Genomic DNA, 25,978 nt, shown 5'->3' with positions numbered 1-25,978 from the left:
TCAGCTTCCATTGGTTATTATAACGGATGTTCCCTTGTGTCCTTGTGCTGGATCTTGCTGCATCCTTAAGTGAGAAGTCACATCAAAGTGTGATCCATTACAGCCTAGTGAATAGTTTCTAATGGTTTCAGTGTCATATAGATGCTCCAGGGCATATCCAGTCAATGTGTAAGCATGCTTATCAAAGTACTGCCTGTGGGAGCTGTAATAATTTGGAGAGGCTGCTGGGTGGTCCCCTGGGGTTTGATGAGGGGACATGTCTGAATGCAGGTAGTCTTTAGCGAGTACCAAACTAGATTTTGATATTCGGTCAGAATTGGGGCTGCTTATCCTAGACAGTGTTGTGGGGCTGTTGTCATAGTCATTTTCATGTGGGCTCATAATCTTTCCATCTCGTTGCTGGATGTGTTCACAGGGAGGAGTGTTGGCAACCGTCGGGACGCGGCAGACATCCCCTGCCAACTGCTGCTGAGGGTAGTTTGCAAAACAGATAGCGTGCTTCTTCCCTGTGCCGTTAATGGAGACCAGTGGATCAGGGGTCGTTTTCCGCAGCTGTAGTCTGTTTTCTTCCTCTTTAATCATTTGCTGGGTGGCTCTTATTAGAGTTTCAATTTTGCTGGGCTCATGTGGGCTGCTCTGATATTGCTCAGTACGGTATCGGTCGCCTGATTCACTGGCAGAGCCAGGATCAGGTGAGCTAACAACACTGTCCTCATCCCAGTGTCCTCTCCCTAGGAAAGAGAGAAAGGGGACAAGCATTGAGGTTGAAGGAGGCAAACAATCTTGAAGAACAAGTACTCTGAACCTTATTTTACAAACAGAAAACCAAGACAGAGGCAAGTAACTTGTAACAAAGTCACCAAAAATGACCATGGTAGACCCCTTGCTTTTCAGTGACAACCTCTAGTTTCCAGTGTCTGCACGTGGAACAAGTAACACAGCTGAAAATATACAAAGAAGAGATCTAAGCACCTCAACACAGACATCCAGTGCCATCTGAGATGCTCTAGGGTAACCAAGCATCTGCATAGGCCCAGCAGGTATGGCACCAACTCTACAGGAACTCTGTGTCTTCTGGAGCAGCTAGAGGCCAGGCAGGGTACCCTAGGGCATGTCAAAGTGCCCTCAACACTGATGTACATCATTTCAGAATGTCTTCTTAGGGCTTTCCAGGAGCTAAAACATAGAGACAGCATTGTGGAATAGTTTGTGGCCCTGTAGGGACTTTACGCAGGTTACACAACAATAAATAAACGCAAGTAATGAAGCAGTTCTTTAGAAGTGTAAGAACCCATAGCTGTTAGACAGGGTTACTGTAAAAATGTGATGTCATATCCCAATGCATAAATATTTGCTGTATAAAACTTTTAGAATGGGAAAATATAACTATATTCTTACCTCTCTTTAAAAAATAAGGCCCATAGATATATCAGAGAAGGTATTCAGCTTGCATGTAGCTGAAAGGACAGAATCAGACTTGTCAATCCTCACTAGGAAGAAAGTGAGTGACCCCCAAACCTGAACAGCCAACTAAGACCACACTATAATAAAGGGCTTGATAAAGGATTTGCTGAGATATGTGCCTGCAGGAGGGCACATGTTGGATTGCACAAATTACTTAATGATGCCTTTGCCTCAGCACATACAAAGTCCTTTTTGGGGATGAGGTCCATTGGGTTGGTTGACAGGACTCCTCACAGGAAACCCATTTTCGGACTAGTACAAGTAGTTCCCCCTGCTCTGTATCGGATCAAGGCATACAAAATCTGTTTGGGTGGCAGACCCCTACCGCTGTGTTGCAGAGTTCATGACAAAAATCAGTGATGGGTTTTTATAATAAACGTGTATATATATATCTCCTGCCATTTGTAGATGGAGGTACTGCACTGTGGAGTATCTCATGAGTATAATTTTATCCTTCACATCCTCTTAGGATCTGGACCCAAAATGCTAGGACCTGAAGGTGGAAGGGAGCTCCAGCTACCAGCACACGCGGTACGTCAGGCACACCATGACACACCGGGGGACCGGGTCGGCCGCAGCTCTAAACCACATGCTCAGTTTGTCTCACTGCACAGACCATATCTGCAGTGTCCCAGACTTCCTGAGTGTGACCAGAAATGCATGGGCTTATACGCAATATCCAGGGCCTGCCATACTGGTCAGCTAATTGTCATTATTGTAAGGTGACTCCGAGCCAGAACTACCAGAAGATACATTAAAAGAACAGAAAGAAGAAAATATTTTCTGCTCACAGAAACTGCTCTGAAAGCAATGTTTACATAGTATTGTCAAAAAGAGTTTAATTTGTGAAAGGCCAAGGTTTGAAATTGCCTAAATCTAAATGAAAATGGCACATTTGCAAGGGAAGCTGAGATATTCCTCTCCTCAACGAAGACCAACATGTCAGGTTTTACCCCAAAGCCACATGCAGACTGAAAGCCTACTAAAACACGTAAGATTTGATACAATAAAGAAAATAAGTGCAGCACCTGGAATTACAGCAAAACGAAGGAACAAACTAAAATCAAATTATATTATCCATTTGCATTGATTATCCTTGATAATGGTATGGAATAAATATTTAACACTTTTCTATCTGTATCTCTGTATGATATTTCTACATTACTATCTTTCTATGCTCAGCGAGAATTATCATGCATAGAATTTGCCAGCAAAATTATCATACTTTGCTCAATTCTATTTTTTGGGGAAGAAAAAGCTCGAGAAACACAAGTATGACAGAAGTACCGAACAGACACAAGGAAGGAGGTGTGTTCTCTCAGGAAAAGTGGAGAACAGTCCTCATCAGCAAAATTTAGGGCTCCTTTTCTTTCCTCATTTTTCCTTTGACTGTATTTCCTAGAACTTGCTATTTAATCATTTTTCTAATCTCAACATAATTTTCCTCAGATTGGAGTAAAATAGTACAGTTCTTTTTGATTTCCAAAGCCTCATTCTGCAAGTCAATGGAATGGTATTAATGTAATTAACTTTTATGACTTCTTTAGAAACAACCTATGTTTTGACAGATTATATTAGTAGAAAAGCATTTTTTTTTTAAGCTGCATCTATCCTTACAACCTTGAACTCTGACTTTTGGGTCAGTTGCAGTCTTTCAACTCTCAGCCTACCGTTTAAACCCAAGGACCTTCGGATTTTTCCAAACCCAAGATCAGCCTTTCACTGTGATTTTTTATTAGCTTCAGCCTGTGAAGATGTGCTAATGCACTGAGTTTGCAACCTGCCAGACACCAAGCAAGGCTTCAGGCTTGGTGCTGAAAGGACGGAGAGACTCAAATTGGATAAAAATTATAGCTGTTGATAAATGTCTGAAACCAAAAGCAAATGTTAATTTGAATTGCCAATTTTAAATAAAAATAAACAGCAAACATTACAGAATCTAGTAATAACCAGTGCAGAGAAAAAAGTCATTTGGAGAACAATTTCTCCAAAAACTTTAAAGATTTTTTTAATATTTAGCTTGGATTTAGCTCTAATTTTCTGCTAAATATATTCCATCCAAAGTAGCTTGATCTTAAGTCAAATAAATAACACGCTTCTATCAAGTGTATAATTTTGTTTATATTTTTAAGATCACCCTTAAAATCTCACCAGTCAGATAGTTCCACCTGAATTTCACAGATTAAAAAATATACAACAAAATTATATTTTGCTGCATATAAGCCAGACTATCAAACTCAACTTGAAATTTAAGTATTCCTCATCTCCATAGATGCGACCTCTGAGCCAAGAACATACATCAAGAGTCTCTCTCATTTTCTGTCTCTCACATAAACAGCTGCATGTCATGTTACTTTATCTGAGATGGTGCCACTTCTGCAAATCCTTGTTATCTCTTACCATGAATCCTGTGCACTGACGTTATGTGGGGCATACTGTTTTCATACGCTTCTCTGCTCTCAGGGGACGACTTAGTCAGGGGCAACGCTGAACGAGAACCCCACCAGCTCTCCCTTCCTGGCTGCGGCGTGCCAAGGAAATACCGGCCAGCTTCACATCTGCCTCCTTCACAGGCCTGAGTATGGAAATGTCTGTCATCTGTCAGCCTGGAGTGGTCAAGTGCAAAACCGTAGCAGAGAGCACTGCGGTCCGAGTACTGTCTGTAGGCACAGGAGACATCATGGTGCTGGGAACTCGGTCTGTCCGCGGGCTCCAGTAGCTGGGGAGAAGCTGTATCGGTCAGGGGGCTCCCGCCCCACTGGCTCTCGTGGTCAGACTCGGATCTCTCAGTGTGAAATCCAGAATACTGCAAAACAGGAGAAGCAGCGGGGAAATGACTACGCCTGGGTGAAATCTGCAAGTAACTGCACTGAAAAGACGGAGTATGTATGTGGTAGGGTGTTTTTTGTGAGCGTGCCCACACGTCTGCACCTTCTGATTGGACTCCTCGTCCTTTCCTGTACAACACTCTGTAATGAGCTCACAGATGACAGGACAGACCTCATGAAAGTCTAAAACATCCCGTGTCGACCCTTAATAGCCATCTCTTTTATGATGTGTAATATTAGGCTCAGCAACATCAATGTTGCGATTCAATATTTTTTTAATATGTCCAGGTTTTTCTTATTGCTTTGAAAGCTAGTGCTTATGGCTCAGTGATGGTGCCCCAGTGCTCCTTGGCAAAACACTTTCAAAAGGGACTGAAATAACACCACTCCCAGAGCATTCTCGCATGTCAAATTGAAACTGAATGTGTTCGCAAGTTCTTTTTCTAAGGGTTCCCTCTTTTCCTCATATTTTGTTTGTTGTTGGATTTTTTTTCTTACCTGGAGTGGTATCTTGGAACTTCTTTCCTCCTATTAGTAGGGGAAAGAAAGCCTTATGTAGATCCTGGGACTACCAACTCTACTAGAGAGTAAAGTTCCAACGTGATGGCAGATCAGTAGGAAGCTAAAAATCACAGCTCTGTTGCAATGTGGGAACAAGGAAAATCCAGAACCTGTTTGCCGGAAAAGGCAACCTCTAGCCAAAGCAGGCAGAGTGGGCATTTGGCACCCTCACTTAAGCAGGGTCCTCCCAACACTGAAGAAGTAGCTAGCAGGCAGTTGAAAAAGCAGATGGAATAGGAGATGGGCATTTGGTTAGAAAGAAGTAAGGGTTAAGTTAAATGTCACAGATTTCTAAATATTCATAAAGAATGTTTCAAACTTCTAGATTCTTTTTGGGAAAGAAAAAAAAATAAGATTGCTTATTAAACCTCTTAGGATTTCGCTATCTCGTTTTTAAATCTTTTTATTTACTGGAAGTGTCAAACTTCATGGAACATCTTTAGATCAGTTTCACCCATGATTACAGATTGGGATGAGACCGACACTGTACATGCTCACCTCTTCAGTACTGCACACTCATGTCACAAATCAATGTATTACAACATGAAACCTTGGAATTCTCCCATTCCATCACCCACCTTCCAGATGCCCACTCTGCCTTTTCTTTTAATAGGCATTAGGCCTCTCTCCTGAAAACATAAGCTTACCTTCCTTTTCATTAGATTAAGTTGCTATGAAACTCCTCATTATCAGCCAGGATCAAGGTTTTATGCACTTACTAATCGAAAGTACTGACCAGATGTTTGACTTACAGAAACTTAAACCATCTGTGCAACATCAGTAGTGGTTTTGGCATTTAATTGGGTATTTCTTCAGTATTCCAGTTTATATTTGTGAATACTGTTTGTTAACATGATGGGTTATTTAAAGGAAAGAAAGGAAAGGTCATGGCTTTGAGGAGCTCGATTATATTTTGTTATTAGTTGTCAGAAGAATACCCGTAGGCAAAAAGCCTACCAGTAGATAGGGAGGAGGTCAGCAAGTTAGTACCATTATATTCATCGCAAGGTTTCAGAGATGAAAGGATAAATCTGATTTTGCATGGAGGTAAGATAGTTACAGAGCCGTAAGAGTTCTTTTAAATGCCAGTAACTCAGCAGATGTTAACTAGGAACTGTGTTGTGTGACAAACTGGTATGTCTAACCCTTCTATTATGCTTTCAGATCTAATGTCTTCAAACTCCTTAGTCACAAAGAGGTCTTCATAAATACCAAATGAATTATTGTAAACTTTTTGACAAAAATATATAGATAATTTATTAAGTTTCTAATGAAAAGATTAGAAATTATTAATAAGATTTTGACTATTAAAGTTTAGTTAAATGGAAATTGACAAAGGAAAAACTATTTTTGTACCTGTTCTTAATTTTAGAATTATTTTTGGTGCTCTTTTTGGATTTGATTTTATAAACTAGATTTTTTAATTTAAAAAGTTAAGCTGAAATATAAGATAATATAAGCATAAACGTAAGTATAATAAAGTTTAAAGTTCATTTATTTTCTTATTAAAAACAAAACTCATAGTATATATTTCTTTCATGAGGAGGACAAGGAAAATTAATTTCTAATAATATTATAATGAAATTTCATTTTTTGGACAATTTATGATGATAATAAATGCCAGAGATTCTTTCAAACTGAAAATTCTTAATTTTATTTAGCTCTAATAGATATTCTTCTATTAGTTCTGTGTTTCTAAGGGCACCTCAGGGTCCAACATGTCTTCTCTTGAAGAGAATTTCTCCATTTAACTGAAAACTTGCTCCATTTTTTTTTTTTGTCTTGAACCTAACCACAAAGAATTCAATTGCACAGGCCTTCGTGCACTTTTCTTAAAGAAAGAGAAACCATTTCAAAGGTACACGTTCAGTATATCAGAAATGCACCATGTAATGTCATATAACCATGTAGTCAAGACAACAATACTTCATGCATATTCTTTGTACTTGATGTAAATGATGATTATTTGAGATCTGACCCGTAGCAGCTGCTAGACCATGGGCAGAATTAAATTAACACAGTGAATTGCCTGTGGCCCACATTGTCTACCAAGGTTTGATATGACTGCTAATTCTTAAGGTACAACATAAGCAGACATAGGCCAAAATCATGTCTAATTCTCTTTAAAGCTAATCACATCTCTGTTTGGCATCACCAGGCTGCCTCTGCCGCTGCAGTCCTACCACTGCCTCTTCTGGGAATCTGATGTTGACAGGTGGACACTCCAAATACAGGCATGTGTGACATGTTGATGGGGGGAGAAATGTAAGGATGATCAAAGATACTGCTTTACTGAAATGGGAGTGGAAACACTATCTCTCAAGTCAGAATTAGGCTCCCATATGTCAAGTGATGAAAGACCATAGAAAACGGAATCAGATTTAAACAGCCAATTAAAATTAGTGAAAATATTTTTTTTTCAATCACAGTCCTGCCTCACCAGAAATGTTTTCCTTTCTGCTAATTTTTGCCTTCCGACTCTTATCAGGCAGAATTTATTATTTTTGGTTTTTTGACAAAGTTTAACCAGCAGAAGTTAAACATGATAAAGAACTTCAGACAGGCAACATCTGAAATCCCTTCAGTGACTTCTGAGTTGTCTTCTGGCATAAACAACAACAACAAATAAATTAAATGGTCCTCCAGCTGGTTCCTGGAAACTGAATTGCCACCTCCGGATACTAGAAATATCTTCCAGAGTGCTAATCCAGTGTACCATCGCAGTGAGAGCACACTAGCGGGATTAGCACTGAGAAAAAAGGGGTTACAGGTCATCACTGATGCTATTTTCACACCAAGAAAAACTTCAGGAGGGCTGAAGGGGCAAGGAAATAGGAAAATATAAATTCCATGTCCAAGAAAACTTACTTTACGAGAGCCTATGGAAGTGTATTAGGCCCATAGACAATTTAATATTTCTCGGGTGATTTTCCTTTGCCTGACCTTCCATTCCTACAGGTGTCTCACTAGCCTGAGTGCTCATCATGTCATATGCAGCAACATCAGCCTGCTCCACACACCATGCCAGATGTTCAAACAATAGATGTTATATATACCTAATTTTCCGGCAGCCTATTCAGGTTTTTATCATTATAAACATTAAATATACAGTGAAACCCTCTCAGAGTCCTCTTGTCCATGAAAAACTTTCACTACATAGCATTAGCAGCTTTCCTCTTGATTTGTGTCTTAACCATGAAAAAAAACATCACAGATGCGGGGTGCATTGTACTAAGAACATATGCATGCTTTTAAATCACTTTTATCTTACTTTTTACTAATGTAATCCTGAAATGTAAAATATGTTCTTTTTGCATTCACTATTATAGGCAGAACAGATGGTGAAAGGCTTAGATTAAACTAATACAGCATGTCCATTAAAATAACCCCCACTGCTGGTGACTCTTCACCAGATCAGGAGTTATGTTTACTATAAAAAGAGGGTTTTGCTTTGCTTTTGAATACACTGGAAGTTGCCAAAGCTTTAGGCTACAGGAAGAAATGGAAAAAAAAAAAAAAAAAGCTGACTTGAATTCAGCCTGATTCTGTTATCTTTACCCCATTGGGTGATATGCCCAAATAGAGATGGAGTGCAGAATTATCCAGATTATCTGTTTAAAGGAACTATAAAATCAATTTACCTCCAAAATCAGGTGTATTAATATGCAACTACTAGAGAAGGCTCTTACTCCTAAAAATTCATGCATGCTGTAACACACACCAAAGCCTCCATCCAACAGCTCTTGGGTACCTCCTTATTTGTATGCGTGCGTTCGTTTTATATATATATAATCTTTATCCAAGAACTAAGATGAGATATGAAGCAATAAACATTTACCCAGATCTGACCATAAAACATTTCCATTAGAGGCAGACAACAGACAATTTAAAATATTTTCTTTAAACAATCATCATTAATGGGAGATTAAACTCCAAAGCAGTTGTTCAGATGATCACAATTAAAATGTTTTTCCAATCTTGTTGCTATTTCCTGTGTACAGAATAAATGAGGTCCAGGGCTAGCTTTTGGGAACACAAAATAAATGAGGTCCAGGGCTAGATTTTGGGAGCCCCTCACAATGATTATTATTATGGGGGAAGACTAAAGGCATCTTTTAACCAACTCACAATTTCCTTTTCCTGCAAATCTCTATCAAGTCTTCATCTCTCCTGTTTTTAGTCTCCTCTTTCAGCTCTCCACCTCTCAGGTAGGACAGGACTAGAAAAGCAATGTTCAAAGTGTCTGGGCAAATCCTACAGCTGTGTCCTGAATTTTGCTCTCCTCTCTGCTTGCCGTTCCCCTGTCTGGTTTCACAGAACCCACTAGCCCACTGTACTAACATCAGTCAGTATTACTCAGATGCTCACCAATGCCTCCAATTTAATGAACTCAGTTTTTGCTTAAAGAGTCTACAAGCGCCTTATTACACTATGTCTGCTTTTGCTTGAGATTTGAGGAAAAAACCATTAACACTGACTTAAGTGACCAAAACATCCACCTATTGCCCTAGTAGTAAATGTTCAGCTGAAATTTATTAACATGGTTTTCATACAGTTCACAGCTCATGTAGCTATCCTAGGGGCACACAGCTGGCAAGGGAGAGGATTCTCAGTCGTCACCCAATGAAGCATATGATTCCCTTTTCTCTTCAAGAGTGAAGCAAAGTAAATGGTAAGGGGAAGAGAAAGAAAAACAACAACAAAAAAAGAAAGTATGTACATTTAAAATCTCCTAGGTGCCCTTAACTTTAAGAAATACTTTGCCCACTGCCATTATTTTACTAATAAACCTCCTGCTTCCTTCCTCCTCCAAACCCCAGGGTCCTATGTAAGCCAAAACCCATGACCTCACTTTTCAGCCGTGGCTTTTGAGTCACACTCTAATTCTCCGCAACTGACTGGCAAATTACATGGGCTGGAGACTGAGGGACACAGTCCATACCACCTGCTGCATGCTCTTCACAATATCTTTTCTTAGTCTTTCAACAGTTTATTCAGTGGTGGAGAAGGATGAGAGGGGTGTAAAGCCAAGCTGCCAACGTTGCTTGTGGTGATGTGCTACAATGAACGGTATGACCATTTTTCAAGATATTGGCAACTAGCACGACTGCTTCTTTTTGAATGATGAAATCTGTGACTTTACTACCAGGCAGCTGGTAATGAGGATGCAAAATGAAACTGGAGACTAAACATCCTGAGCTTTCAGTCAACGATCTCTGACAAACCAACAGTCTTAACACTGCACTGCTAGTTCAGAATTTTTTCTGGTGGCAGAGAGAATAAGGAAGTACTGATGAAAGTCACACTTTCAGAAAGTGAATTGATGTGGGAGGATAACAGGTCTTCAGCTGGGATTGTCCTCCTAACAAATGAGGACTTCTCAAAGGACTGTGTAAGGGGAGATGAAGGGTAATTTCAGTAAAACAAAGATAGTAATCTTAAAAAGGTAATTTAGAATTAATTGTAGGTATCTTTCCTGATTCTTTAAAGCAGTTTTATTACAATTTTTTGGTGTAGCGCATTCAAGAGAAAGACTCTTCTTCAACAACCCACAGAAATGCATGTGAACAAATGATTGAACAACAACAGCCATAACAACCTCTGGCAAAATTAATTAAAATTAAATATAAGAATCTGAGTTCATATCTAGGCGTTTGGTTAAATATTCCCTGTGCCAAAAGCAGATGTAATTTAACTGAAATTCTTACCCTTGGTACTTTTGAGGGGAAAAAGAAAAAAAACAAGGAAGTGATGTAGACACTTGGGCTCACATTGTACACTCTTAGAGGTCAGTTTAGAAAACATTGTGCCTGCAGAGAAACTGTAGTCATCAAGGTCATTATCAGTTAAATATTGACCTAGACTCTTTAAAAATACGTAGCTCTTCAATGTTACATCATGAATGCATACACTTATATCCACTGTGTGGTGGCATAAGGACAGTAAGACTTGCCTCATTACTTCATAAACATAATGGTTATTTTGACAAACAGATTTATTTGAGCTAAAGGGTTGACAATGTAAGTATGCAAGTGCTGTGGCATTGTCTGCAGAAACCAGTTGCGTAAATGTATTAGATAAGCTGCAGTTCAGAGACCCAACCAAGTCTGGTCTATTCTCCAAGTGGGGACATGCTCCTTATACATTAGGCCTGAAATTGAAATCCGGGAAATTAAAGTCTACTGACGCCAATGGCCACCTCTAGTGCTTTCTGCCTTTCAAAGCTTTGTACATAGAAAAGCTTTCTTGTTCCAGTTCAGCAAGTTAGCTTGTTGCTTTCCCTCCCCAAAACTCACTCCTCCTGACTAAGATTTCAGTATTAAACTGCTGTCAAACATCTGGCAGCTTTCTAGATATGTTGGAATTATTAAAGTATTAGTAAGTAAGAAAAAGCAAGCTTTCTCAAATGGCAAAACTCACAATCCTCTCAAAGTATTTCAAAATGAACATTTTCACTTGTCCTTCTGTCCGCTCCTCATTAACTCTGAGCCCTACGCTGTTATTGTTGTTGATGATGATTTATTATGCATGCTGAAACATAAATGTTTCCAGCTTTTTAGAAACAGCTTAAAGAAACATATTCCTGTCTCAAGATCTTATAACCTGTCATCCTTTATTCCCTTTGAGTAACACGTTCTTTGGCCCGTTCTAATTACTTGGGTAAAATAGCAGTCAAAATCAAGATATTCAAAAATATTTAATTTTGTTTTTCAAAGACAACTACCTGTGGGTATGGTGATGTCCTTGATTTTGACTTTGTGCTTGAGAGTCGAGATTTGCTTCCCTTTCTATTATCCGTTATGGTCGGAGTTGAATTTGCGTATGAGAATGCCGGCTTGGTAGCAGTGACCTGATCCAGGGAGAGCTGTAGTCCTTTATATTCAGTATCCCTATATAAAAGGCAAAAGTGAAAAACAAACTCACTTCGTATCTTAATGGGAAACATTCCTTCCTTCTTAGAGGGGGGTGGAAACGAAAGATATTTTTAAGGAAAAAAAAAAAAACATCCAGGGCAAGCCAGTATATCCCCCTAATACATTTAAGTAGTATAGATTTCTAAACAATAGCGCTATTTTTATACTGAAAATATGATTGCTTTTTGCATCCAACTGTTATCATCCTGATCTACTTTCTTCAGTAATAAAAAACAATGGAATGGAAATTTCTGAGATTTATATTACAGTTCTGCATTGGTCACATAGCTAAGCAGTAAATAGGATACATTTTCCTCAAAACTCTTTTAACCATACAACTACAAACTTACCGTGTGTGTATATGTGAGTGTGTTCATGCATGTGTGGGGGTGCAGATAATAGCCTACATAGATGGCTAAATAAATTGAACAAATTAATTTTTTTATGGAAAACACTTCATCTTTAAGGTTATACTTTTCATTGCTTGCAAGGTTTCAGGCAATTGGTGCAAATTTTTGAATTTTTCTTCTTCTATGAGTCTTGTGAGTGTTTATTCCTCTGTTTCTTTTACTGAAAGAGTTTACCAGTCAGAGAAAAACAGCTAAATAAATACAAAAGTTGTGATTTAAATGGTCTGTCCCCCACCCACAGAATACTAGAAGTTTTCTATGGGGAGCTTGATATAACAGCAATTTGTGAAGTTGTGTGTTAGTTTCTTCAAACTTTCTAATGAATACATAAAAGTAAGGAAAACTGGCATTATTCACAATGTCTTACTAAGCATAATGAGGGCATATGCATTGGACTGCACCCCTCTGCACACATCTGCATGTCTGCTGATACCCGGGGGAGTAAGAAATGAGCTCTCCAGCTTTCATGTAGTCATACGGAACCTATTCTGACAATGATTTATTAAAAGAGAGAGAAGCAAGAGTTTCTTCCTGACCTACCTACCTGGAAGAAAAGAGGAAGGATTCATGGCTTTTCTCTTCCTTTGTTAATCAGCAGAGAAGTAGAGCAAGGGAAGAACAATGCTTCTCTTATGCAGTCAAGGAGGCAACATATTCATTCACACATTACCCCATGCTCCATCTAAACTAAAGATTCATCCTTAATGAACTATATTAATAATAAATTGTTCACCCAGCTTTAGCAACAATATCTTGCTCTATAATCACACATATATTGATGTAAGCCATGACAGTCTAACACTTTTTAGAAAGGAACTGCACCACAACCTGAGCATATCACAGCTTAGGACACTGAAATGCTTTCAGATAAAAGTTGGGGGCAGAAGGATAAACTTGATACATCACTGAAATAAATTAAATAGGATGAATCTCTGAACACCCACAGATAAACCTGCAGAACAGACAAATTAATTCATGCCAGTGCTACACTAAAATTTTTTTGCACCTCATAAATGACAAACTTGTTGGTTGAAGAAGCTTAGTTTTTTTGGCAATGCAGACAATGTCTATGTATCCATGTATACATAATGCACGAAAACGAATCACTGACATTAGAAACTGTGCTGACCACACTGTTTCCAGTCCATAGCAGACAGAGATTGGCCAAGTATAATTAATGCTTTATAATGCAAAATTACTTCTTAATGAAGCCATTTCTTCAAATTTTGGCTTTAAGAGAGGTAGGCCTCTGTTATAATATTTGCATTTCAAAAATCCTGCCTGCAGTGAAAGCATCTGAATACAGGGATTTGCTTTGGCCTGTTTGACAGGTAAGGCTCATCCACATATTTTGAAACCATTAATCCTCCCTGTGGTTACCCTCAGAATTTCCATCCAGACATCTTGATTTGACATGCAAAGCATCTGTCTCCATAATTGAGTCCTACCAAATTATCTTTATGTTATACAAAACATCGGAAACAAAGGATGTCAATTAATCTTCATATTTAACTACTACAGTAGCATGAGATATTATCAATAGTCCTGAAAAAACTATCAGTCTCATCCTTATATGCACATTCCCTCTGACTATTTGATTATAAGAAAAGGAAGGGTCCTGTGATCTCAGTGTCAGATGCAGAAAGTGTTGCCTCCAGAAATGAAAATTAATCAAAACTAAGTAGATAAGTTGTTCACAGCCTTGAGGATATGAGGCGGTTCTGCATCGTTTTTGAACCTGCCAACCCTTTTGCCTCCCTTTTTGCTGGAGAACCCATAGCTCTGCACTCCTGCCGTTACCGCCCCATCTCTGGTGTATGCCACCCTGTAACAGTCTGCTGCTTTCTCATGTCAGTGGAAGAGTTTTAAAAAATTGGACGAAACACCACCCCAATATTCAGACCACAGACTGTCACTCCAACACTACTTTGCCTGCTGTTACAATCTGTGTAAGAGCCAAGCACTCAAATCATAGAGACAACACTGTACAATGCTTCTAGGTCATAGAAATTTTAAAAAACCCAGGCAAACCAGGCTGCCAAAAACCTTGCATGCTGTTATGTGTTACTTTTCTAAGTCCTTGGTATCGTTACAGTGAGGAGTCACCCTCTCAGAACACCACACCTTAGAATAAACACCACAAGCTGGTATTTGCAGCCAATTGCTTAGACGGTAACATCATTAAACGAAGGATAAGAAGAAAACTATCTGAAGTTCTTGCTGCCAAAGGCAAAGTTTCCCCTTAGCAAAAGAACACATCTGCACTCTCCTTGCAGATGAAACCCCTGGACTTTTTTGCATCACCGAGGCATCATTCAATTCCCTATCCTAGCACAGCTACCCTTCAGAAGAGCCAAGACAGACACCAGAACACCAACAGTAACAGGCCAAGATAAATACCAGAAGTTTTAAAAAAAAAAAGAAAAAGCAAAGGAAACATGGAGGAAGGTTCCTGTGGTCTCAATGTCAGATGCAGAGGATGTTCCACCAAGAAATGAAAATGTTTGAGTATATCCACATGCACTGTGAGGCAAAGGACTAGAGGAACCAGGGCTCCTAGTGGTACACAAACTACAGATGGAAATTCTGACAACTTCCTGGAGGAATTTGTAAAACTTCCACCAACCATGGAACTGTAATCTCCAGATTCCTGTTCTCAGACACCTGAATCCTCTGTTACACAGTCCCAACAACACAGTAGTACTGCATCTTGTGTTCTACATGTAATTGAAAAAGAAATGGTGGATACGAGCCTCTTCCTCCAAGGTCCTCACCTTCAGGATCCCACAGGGATCTATACTATCTACATCTATCTACATGAGACTGCTGAGAGAGAGAGTGATATGGCATGTGTTCAATTGCTAACAGTATGTTGCTGACAATCTACTATTTATCTCATTTTCTGATGCAACTATCATCACTATAAAACATCAGAATAACTACAGGAAATTAGCTCTTAAATGAAGAACAGATGGATCAAACTGAATCCAGACAAGACCAAAGTGATGCTTCTTTGCAAAGGGAAACACATTGAAGACCTCCACCTTTTCATGATGGGAAACAGCCATTCTTTCCACAGTTGGATGGAAATTCTAGGTCCTCTTTGACTCCTCAAAAAACTTGGATGCATATGCTTTTGGTAGCATATGCTTCCAAAAATGTATTATTTCTCTCTATCTTATCCCTCCCCCCCATATGAGAATCTGGCCAGTATGGTCAATGTATCAGGCACCTACAGACTGGATTACCATGCTTCACTGTAAGCAAAAAGAAATCAGAAGACAAAGCATAAAATCCTCTTGCTACAATATGCTGCTTCCCATTTTCTTCTCAGATCGAACTCCCAGAAGCATTTCCACTCTGTGCCATGTCTCTGGCTCTTCCAATGCCCATTATAAAGCTTGAGCCTAATTTTGAAAGCACTTATTGATGTACTAGAACTAGCATAATGAAAAACCAAGGATCAATGGCTGTTGCAACTGCACTTCTCTGCAATAAAGCATCTGAAAGTTGAGTACAAAGTATTCTTTACTAAAGAGATCTAGCTATAGCAAGCTGCATAGATGGAGAAGGACAAAGGCTGAAGCATGGAAGAGGAAGCCAATCTGTTTGCACATGACTTGGATGCCAGCTGGGTCTGCAACACTTGTGTGAGTTCTCACAATTCAGCTTTAGAAGACGCTTTTTGCTTATTACCATTGCCAAAATGTACAATATGAAACATGGTGGTAACAGTCTGTCTAACGAAAGTTTGAGGAAGAGATAATGACTCATTAGCAGACCCAAAAAAGAACAGTAAGGGAGTAACAGGGCACCACAAAACTGAATTCTCAGCAAACAACAGAGCTTGCACAAATATGGCAACTGAGCGTGTGGATAGAGCTTACCATGAAACTGAAAAAAATGAGAGGTTTTTTTATATGGCCTTTTTGAAGGAAAAAAGATGAGGAAAGGGTGAGTCAGCATTGCTAGAAATAATGTTGAAAAGACTGGAATTAGCGACAGAGGCCCAGTGGGCACAGTATGGCCTGAGACAAACTAAAACCGTACAGACAAGCTGGGATTTTTGTAGTTTTGTTTCTTCAAGTAATAGGGTGAAGTTTGGGACTACCTTAACCAAAATCTAAAAACTAAAGTGAGACTAGACATTAAAATTAGAGAGCTAAAGGCACAAATAGTTTTGAAGATATTAAGATTCCCTACTTAAAGACAGCGTTAGCTATGGAACAGAAAAGAACTGAAGTCCTGAAAAATGCTTTCAAGTAGAAAGAGCAGCTCAGCAGGACGTATCCAGAGAAAAGACTGAAATAATGACATCTATTAGTGAAGAATAAATATCCAGATTCAACCAAAAGAACTTAAGAAGGACAACCAGACTCAAGAACAGAGATCTTACACATCTGCAGTCATAAGTAGCATAACCTTCAAAACAAGAAGAAAACCTTCAAAAAAGAAGAAAAAATGCTCAGCCCATGGAAAACTCTGTGAAAACCATAAGAAAGAGCATCTTTTTACGTTAATGCCACAACATGCCAGAAAGGAAGAATAAGCTATAGATGCAGTGGCTGAGAATACACAGGTAACCAACAAAGAGGCAGAGATTTACAGTGTATTTAATTCCATCAAAAGACACTAAATTTAGTCACCTTAAAGAAGATTTACAGAAATTCAGTTTTCATACGTGGAGTTACAGCATTGGATTAGAAATGCATTTCAGTTCATTCTCTCCAGCAGCAATCGAAATATCAATATACAACCGGACACAGATCTTACTCTTATTCTTAGGTATCTTTCAATTGATAGTCTGAACAATATGAAATAATCATATTGTCACTGGAAATCACAGCAAATAAATAATAAAAAGGCATCATGGGACCACCTAAGCCTGATAAACACTGGATAACCTACACCCATGTCATTCTTTCCACATATTGAAGTAATTAATGAAGTACAAGCTGAAAGTAAAAGCTTTAGATGATCTTAATGCAGCAGGTTCCTACGTCATAGGTACAATCATTCACACGACTGAAGCAAAGCGGAAAGCATTGTTCATGCAAAAGAAAACAAGGTGTAATTTTAATTGGTTGCACTATTATTTCTATTGAACACATAATATATGTTCATCATTTCCTCTAGTTTTACAAGAAAAATCTATGAAAAGGGTCATATGCACTCTGCATTTCTTTTAGTTAAAAATCAGAAAAATTGTATTTGTCATCTTTTCTGCCAGTCTAACAGAACACAGAATAGAAATTGTGAGATTAAACTAAAAGGTGTTAATGTCATTAATGTTCAATCCATTTTGCTGAGTTGTTGCAATTCAGTTAAAATCAGCCATGAAGGTGGTAAAAGTCTGGGACTTCCTCATGCATGTCTGACCACAATACTGTAATATATCATTCTTCTACTTTTAAACAATGCCTGCAACTTTTAACATTTCCACACTCCAGCTCATGCAATGCTAAGAGAGTGCCATTCAGCAGATGAGTGCAAAGAGAACAGATTCTGGCTGTTTGTCATCTTCATGGCTTTCTAAATCAGCAGATGGTACAACAAAACAGACAATTTCCTCATCTGCTGTGTCCTGTGTTCATGTACAATGTGTCTCAGAAATGTTTACAAAGGCCTCAGTCTGCTCACGAGACTCGTCAGGAGGAACCTATGCAATCCCTTTAGCATCCTCCAGAACCAGTCAAATAAGGAGGTTTCCCTTAGCTCATACAGGAAGCCAAATTTCAGGACAAAGTGGGAAAAAAGCTGTTGAACTTCACTGCTTGTTATGAAACTACACTGACATTCAGTTGTGCGACCTTAGAGATACTCCCTGCCTCAGTTTTTCCATCAGTTATTGGGATGATGTTAGTAATCCTCCATTCTAAAACTTCTCGAGTGAAAAGTCCAATATAGGCCTGACCTACTGCTCACCAAATTACTTTGGAAAGACCCTCCAGAAATCTTTCAAGTGGTTGTTTATCGTTAGTACACTTAATGGTTAAGCAATGCATCTACTTGGAAAAGTATGAGATCTGTATATTGGATCCCTTCATTAAGTTCCAGGCACCCATTTATTTCCATAAATAGCATAAGCAGTGGTAGCTGTTTACATCTTGCTGAGTCAAAGTTTACAGCTTCCCCAGCCATGAGATTCACATACATGATATCATGTTTCTGTATTTGCTTTTAAAGACAGAGCAATCCAAACCAGGAAGTTTAATTAAATTATTTGATACATTCAGGAAAATTGAAGTACAATGTTTCCTATACGGATCATTTAACATGAATTTCTGAGGATATCGTCTAGACAACTACCAGAGAAATTTTATATATTCCCTGATTGGTTTCTCATCTCAGAATGCAGTCATTTAACTGTCAGTTGGAGTTAAATAAAACATCCTGGCCTCTAGATAATCACAGTGTGGCAGAGTTTTCAGCAGTCTGAAGGTACAGTCATTCCCAACCACATGTCTAGCCACCTCTGGCTCCAAAAGGAGCCCTTTGTACACTGTATTTGCCTTTATTTACTGATTTGCTAGATGAAAATATGCACCAGGTATTTATTATTGTTTGTGAATAAAATGCCTAAGATATCCTAGACTAATTATATATAAATATAATTACCATTTTTAGTTACAGAGAGCACTGGAAAAAATGCTTTAAATAAATAAAATACGATGACCTGAGTTTAATTCTGTAACATTTATTTATACTGGGAGTGCTTTCTTTCAAATGTGAGGTGCCTAGGAGCACAACTGGCTAAAAGTCATGTTTGATGTATATTCAGTGCTCGCCAATTTATGTGAAGAAATATATTTGACAGGAGTTTATAAATATTTGTATATGTTAGAATCTGCCTGATAATAAGAAATTTGGATTAGAGGGACATAGTCTGCAATGCTTTTTTTTTTTTTTTCCCCTGGATGGCCACCAAATAGTTAAGAATACTTTATCTGAAGGTATGTTAAGCCTTGCAGAAGTCCATGACTTACATCCATACTGTCAGCCTTTATTAAATTATTGCGGTGACTTCTTTGTAATCATTTGGGGTTTTCCATTACTTTAAATTCATCTGCACATGCAAAACAATATTTCTGAATAAACCAAAGGCTTGTTAAATGAGACTTTTAAAAGTCTAATTTTTTTTCTTCCAACTACTCCCTTTCAAACACTCCATAAAAACCAATGTTATCTCAGTGCATCAGCAAGTGCATGTACGCAGCACCCCTTTAGGAATTAATGCCACATAAACATAAGTTCTCACATATCCCTGTAAGATGGTTTCCATTTTGCAGAAAGCCAGACTGACAACAGTGCACAGACTGCTGTTATACAGGATAGATTTTCCTGTCACAGACTTCTTAATATTTTTATGTGTTAAAACATATACCTTGAATACCACTGACACCTTTAAGACACTGATCTAGTAGCCAAGTGATCCGGATTCAACTCTCAGCCCTCCCACAGACTACTGGTGCCACACTGGACAAATCATGTATCATGGGATTTTAGCAAGCACTTGGCACTTGCCTGAGCTTACCCTCAAGGCAGCCAACGGGACTTTTAGTTTTGGTAGGGTCAAATTTAGCCCAGCGCTGATCACTTCTGAGAATCCCTATCTTAACTTTGCTGAATATAGGCTCTGAAAGGGAGGATAACAATATGTTCTTGTAGGAAACACTTCTTTTGTGAAATATCTTTGTCTGTCTCACCTATTAAACTTAAGCTTTTTGTTGGAAGAAACAATCTCCTGCTATCAATGCATGATAGCTAATGTTATTAAGCTAACTCTCAGCTGCAGCCCCTGGCTGCACATCTACCACAGATAATAAAAAATACATTTCCCGAGACCAGTACTCACATCACTATTGATGCAAAGCATGTTTTTATTGTTTCAGAATCTCCATGTATTCAACGCAAATGTTTTTATCTATGTCCTATACCATTTATCCTTGATTAAACCTCTTCTAGATAGTTAATCATTAATGATTTCTTTACAGTTGCTGTGCAAACAGTTCATTCATGCCTATGACATATCAAATTTCACAGATGTGTTCTTTAATTGGATTCATTTATTTCTAATCTACTTAAGCCTTCACTACTGTAATGCTTGACTAAATATACATTAAACTCACTTACTTAAACTGCTAAAATAAATTTGAGATGTATTCTCTGAATAAAAAGACTTGATTGAATACATGTAATATCATTGTTATTGTGCACCTAACTGAGCAGAAATTATTGGAAATAGCACACTAGATAGCTGTATAATATGTTTGGACAAAAGGATTTGAGAGGATGCTGATGATTTTTTGGCAGAGATTATAAATTAACGGGTTTCTAAATCCTAAGGATTCCTATAGCACATTAAGGTGTGTAATAAGGAGAACCAAAAGGAGCTCCTCATGATTTTCATGAAGGATGTTTGCTGTTTTAATTTTAAAATCCAGGCACTTTTTTAGAGTTAAGAGCCTCATACCAGTTCTGTCCCCTCATGGCAAGGAAAAGGGCTAAACCAGCCAAGATATTTTCAAGATTTGACTATTCTATGTTTTGTAAGTTACAGTAATGGAAAAGTTGGCACAAAATTGGATAAGAGTCCTGTTTCTGGGTGTTTAGAAGCCACAAGAGACAATTATGTAGCTATGGTCTCTGAGTTATTAGGGGGATATACGACACTCTCCTCTGTAGGGCTTAAGCGTGGTCTTTAAAACCTACTTTCAGTTTTTTCTTTCTAAAACTAGTAGCCTCCATTTTGGTGAAGAATCCTCTAATTTATATGTTTCACCACTTACACTGAGAAGTTTCACAAAAGAAAGATGCATCACATTGCAGAGAGGTCACCAATAACACAGACTGCCCTGTGTGTAAGAAAATGCACATCACTGCATAGTTACACAGTAAATGAGGATTATACCTCATACGTACACAAACCCCTCATGCACTGACACCTCAAATATTGTACTCTGATCATCCCATCTGAAAACGCGAAAAAGCTCAGAGTGGGACAGCAAGGATGGTGGGCATGGAACAGCCTCTCTAAGAGGAACAATTAAGGAGACTCCTCAGGCTGCAAAAGAGATGGCTGGGAGAACACAATAAGATCTGTAAATTACGAGCAACATAGAGAAAATGAGTAGGAAGCAGTTTTTCACTTTTTCTTCTAACGCAAGAAGTATGGGCTATGAAAGCAATGAAAAGGTGGCACTTTCACAACAAAAGGAGGCCTTTCTTACCACATTTACTTAAGCTTGGAAAAAACTTACATGGTTTCAAAAAGTAAATAAATGAATTTGTGGAGAAAAAAAAACAGAAACAGTGACAACTAATACACTCAAAGATCTCACCTCGTTCTAGGAAGTCATTTGAACTTCTTGAAGACTGGGAGAAGGTGCTGGGGAAGCATTACTGCATGCTTGTCCTATTTTTAAACTCTTTCCAAAGTATTTGCCATGGTCACTGTCACTATGTGTCTGATCCTGTATAGCTGTTTTTATGTTACATTCTATACCACAGTAGTTAAGCAATTTCGTACTTCAGTTCCTTTGAAACTGTGCAGTGAAGAGTGGTCTTGACAATTTGCTGTTATTACTTTTAATAATTTACTGTAAAAGTTAGTTTATTGATATTTCAGATTTTATCAACTCCTCTATGTTCCCCATAATTAAAGCTTTTGTTGTGACAACCTTCCTAAGATTCTAAGATGAACATTTTAAAAAATTAGCTTTTCCGTGATGACTTTCTGGACAAGCTTCTGTGATCTGGGAATAGTTTGTTTGAGAAAAACAATGTGCTTGAAAAATGGTTTGCTGTTCATTCTGTTTATTCCTCCTTGGGAAATTTCCTATCTGCGTGCCTCATAATATAATTGTCCATCATTCCAGCCTGCTTTTTCTGATCAGCTGCACCGCATAGTGAAAAGGCATGTTGAGTCCAAAAGAACTCATGAACTCTCTCTGGTGAGGAGGACCCGTTTACAGTAGTTCACTTTCTTTTTCATCAGATTACTCCTTTCTTGTCATAAGACTTCCACCTTCTTCTAAAGAAGCAAGATTTTTCTACAATGAAAGTCTTTCCAATTCACTTGCCCAGAGTTCCCCAGCTTTGGCCAAGGGACATCACTTTGCTCCTGAGGGCCGTTGTGCCATTAGCTGCCCACAAAGCGAGCAACCATGATATGATACTTAATAAATGCTTTTCAGTTGAACCTCGTTTTGCTTAAATTTTAGAGGAGGTAAGGGGAGGAAGACAGGCAAGGACTTGCACGTGGTTTTTGGCATTTGGGGAAAATGGCTTTTTGGTTTGTTTTTTTTTTTTACAAATTAATATACCTGTTTTCTCATTTCATTATTTGTACCTGAGTTAGACTGCTTTTTTGCTCCTTCCCACCCACAGCCAAACCTCTACCGCAGGCAAATCCCACTCACATTACTTGCCACTTGGATCTAAGGCTCTGTTCATATTGGACTCCGGCTTTGTCATCCAGCTTTGATAGACATACAATGTATAAGGTGTTTATGTTGATAAAACAGGAGACAAATAGCAACAAAAGCCAATATCACGAGGCTATAAGATAAGACATAATACTCCATTTTATTTGGTACTTTCCTGGTAATCACTGATTCTATCTCCTCAAAGTATACATTTTACATGGTTATATTTGTTAAGTGGGTCCATTAAATGTTAAAATTGATACAAGATAACCTGTTTGACTACCTAGACCCTCTGGGCCACAGAGCAAGTTAAACCACCATACATTGCACAACTACTGCTGACCCGACGCCTTCTATCAGATTCAGTAAAGAGACTTTTTTAATGGTAGTTAATGCTTTTTGACAATACTCCTGACAACTCCTGACAACTCATCATGCACAGTACTGCTGACCCGACGCCTTCTATCAGATTCAGTAAAGAGACTTTTTTAATGGTAGTTAATGCTTTTTGACAATACTCCTGACAACTCATCATTAACATGCACAGTTCCAGAAATGTATGCCCATGTTAAAACCCAGCTTATGAAACTGAAGAATAAGTCTCCAGTGTGTTGAATGGTTATAGGTAGTGAAATACTCACTAGGCATATCTAAAATGTCTCAACAAATAAATAAAAACAATTTAATAAAACACAATAACATCTAGCTACAATCTTCTTTAGAAATTTAAATCTATCATCCGACTAGTACCTTTGCCCTCTCAGTCCTTGTTTTGACTAGGACAGGCAGGGCCCTTAGCTGGCTTTAGCCACTCTCTTGTCACTGCTTCACATGCACATTTATCAAGGATTTCCGGATGCCTGGAAGTATCTCTGACCAGGCTGCTGTATGTTCCCGTAAAAATGCCCACAGCATACATCCAGATCAACTCCACTGCCAACCTACAACTGTCCTTGAGCCAGCACTACAGCTAATCTGCAGCTGAAGTAACCGAACATTTGATTTGGTTTGTGTAACAAGTCTAGTATATCATAATGTATGAGATTTACTGTGCTTGCAGTGGCCACTTCTGCAGCACATACACAGCAACTCCAGAGTATCACACCTGCGCAAATGGCGCTTTGCACCTTCTCTCTTATTGCTTTCTTGAACTCACTAGATATTATCATGGAAGCCCTAACTGCATATTCCCATGTTAAGTTGCACAGTTGTAGTCACACAGATATGAAGTTTTCTTTGGACTGAAGCCACGTCCCCACCCCCGTTGCTGGTTTTCACGAACTAGAAAGCTCTAAGGAGGCTGATAATCTTTCAGAAGATGACACTTTTTCTTTAAGTCTCCTCTAGCAGGGTAGGATCAACAGAATTATTTGGGGGAACAGTGTTCAGTAGTTTGGCTGCAAAAGGGAGGATGCTATCAAGCTATTTATCCCCAAATCCAGCCGTTATTTGAGCAAATACTCTACTGGGATATGCCTCGTGAAGCAGTCATTAAAGATTATTATTTTGTTCTGTGTACAAAACAGTATTTGGAAACAGCAAGACAAAAATAGCGTGTAATGCCTTTGGGTGGATTTTGGTTAACCGGGGCCTAAGTCAGAGGGAGAGAGTTTTCTATAGCAACAGCCCAGGCTACCAGCTGCCAAACATAGTACAGAGATGATCGAAGCCACAGGCTACTTGGGAACAGGCTGCCTTCAGGGCAGACCGTGAATGTTCGCTTCCTAACCAACGGCACAGATGTAAGAATGTTGAATATTGGATGGGTTTAAAGATCTTCACTCTAGGTTATGTCAAAATATCCACACAATGCTAGGGATATAGCCAAACTTTAGCTAGCCAGGCATTTGAGTTTCCATAGTTGCACTGAAACTTCAGCAGATAATAGCTGTTATTTTCAACATTGCTGCCCCCAAGATTTATACACAGTGGTTTGTAGCTGAAAAACTACGGCTGTTCTTTATTAGGTCCCAATTCAACACAGTAACAAACGCGTCCTTCAAGCCATCTCTGTTTGGCAAAGCCAAGGAATATTCTTATTTCTAAGCGTGTGCCTAAGGGTTTTTTTTTTTATTTCAAAACTGAATTCACTAGGATATAATCATGTACTGAAATTTATGTCTAAGTGCTTTTAGAGCCTGCCATGTGCTCAAGTGCTTTAGTAAATCAGGACTTCTGCGATTTAATTGCACTAAGTGGATGATAACAAAAGACAACAACAGGAATAAATCATCTAACTGTGTTAAGGATCATGTGATTGACTCCAGACTTCAGCCATCCCAAGCCTTCAGAAGGGTCAGACGCTATACCCTTGTTCACACAGAGCGATGCCTGCCTCCATAAATAGTGTCATCAAAGTGAAAGGGGCTGCCTCTGAAGTAACCTACTGAGTACGAACATGTGTGCTGGAGCCTGGCCCACACTGTAAAGTACAAAAGAGAGGTGAGGGAAGGAGAATTAGATTTTAAACAGATACTTGCCACTGTTGAATGGACAAAGGAGATTTATTTGTTAACACTTAATTTAGGCCATGTCGAAATGCCATGTTTTTGTGTGTACGAATAAAAACTAGTGAGAACACCATAATGTAGAGGGAAGAGCTTACTTCAGAAGCAGTTTAGTAACTTATCACACCTGTTGTATCTCATGATAATTACAGTGAAACAACATGGGAATCACAGCAGTACTGAGATGCAGCACAGAGCAATGAGAGCAAGCATGCAATAGATTAAGGAAACAGAAGCAGAGCTAGTAAAATTGTAAACCTGCTTAAGGAACACACTGTTGCTGTTACCAAAGCAGGAGCCAGTTCAGCATCCAGTTTTGTGCAGAGTATTGAGAGGATGATAGCATGGCGGGGAACCCTTTGGTAGCAGTTCAACTGCTTGGCCTGCCTCTTCTGCACAGCCGCTAACAGAATCCATAGACAAAATATAAATGTCATGTGGTAAAACCAGCAGATGCTCTTCCAACTGCCTGGCTTGTCTTCAGCTCTCTGAGCTACCACAGAGCAGCGAACATAACCCTAAACTGCATGGCCTATGGTCTCCCCCACTTCGCCATGCAGGAGGACCACTGGGGCTGATCCCCAAAGGGACTAAAGCACCCAGCTGCTGTAGTGGTGTTCACAAGCCTCATTTATGCCATTCAAAATGCTGAAGGGCAGAGGACGGATAAAGTGTGAACAACCTCTCTAGCAGGAACAGCTGTGCTACAGCGTACAGTCCAATGCTTCCATGCAAAGTGAAATCTGTGGCAGCTTACCTTAAACCATAAACTGTGGCATTTTAGGAGTAAGAGTCCCTGCAGCGGGCCCTGTACCTTTCATCAGTGGAGTGAGGCAGACAGCTGGAGATAGTAATTGCTTCAGCCAT

General features: G+C 38.9%; 1 protein-coding gene across 1 annotated transcript; it reads right to left on the bottom strand.

Moving 5' to 3' along the window:
• Window positions 1-25,978, bottom strand: SIM1 (single-minded family bHLH transcription factor 1). The gene is made up of 4 exons (XM_009573488.1): window positions 25,926-25,978; window positions 11,578-11,743; window positions 3,865-4,270; window positions 1-731 (listed from the first exon to the last, which is right to left on the bottom strand). The coding sequence occupies exons 1-4, from the start codon at window positions 25,976-25,978 to the stop codon at window positions 1-3; spliced, it is 1,356 nt and encodes a 451-aa protein (XP_009571783.1).

Source organism: Fulmarus glacialis, unplaced genomic scaffold (genome assembly GCF_000690835.1).
Source record: "Fulmarus glacialis isolate BGI_N327 unplaced genomic scaffold, ASM69083v1 scaffold24122, whole genome shotgun sequence".
Classification (NCBI taxonomy): Eukaryota; Metazoa; Chordata; class Aves; order Procellariiformes; family Procellariidae; genus Fulmarus; species Fulmarus glacialis.
The sequence above is the reverse complement of the archived record's forward strand: the minus strand, read 5'-3'. Positions and strand labels throughout refer to the sequence as shown.

Coding starts and splice junctions, on each gene's coding strand:
- SIM1 (XM_009573488.1), bottom strand. CDS start 25,978: ATGGCTGAAGCAATTACTATCTCCAGCTGTCTGCCTCACTCCACTGAT. Junction 11,744..25,925: donor CCTCACTCCACTGATGAAAG/GTACAGGGCCCG, acceptor CCTTTTATATAG/GGATACTGAATATAAAGGAC. Junction 732..3,864: donor GTCAGTGCACAGGATTCATG/GTAAGAGATAAC, acceptor TCTCTTTCCTAG/GGAGAGGACACTGGGATGAG.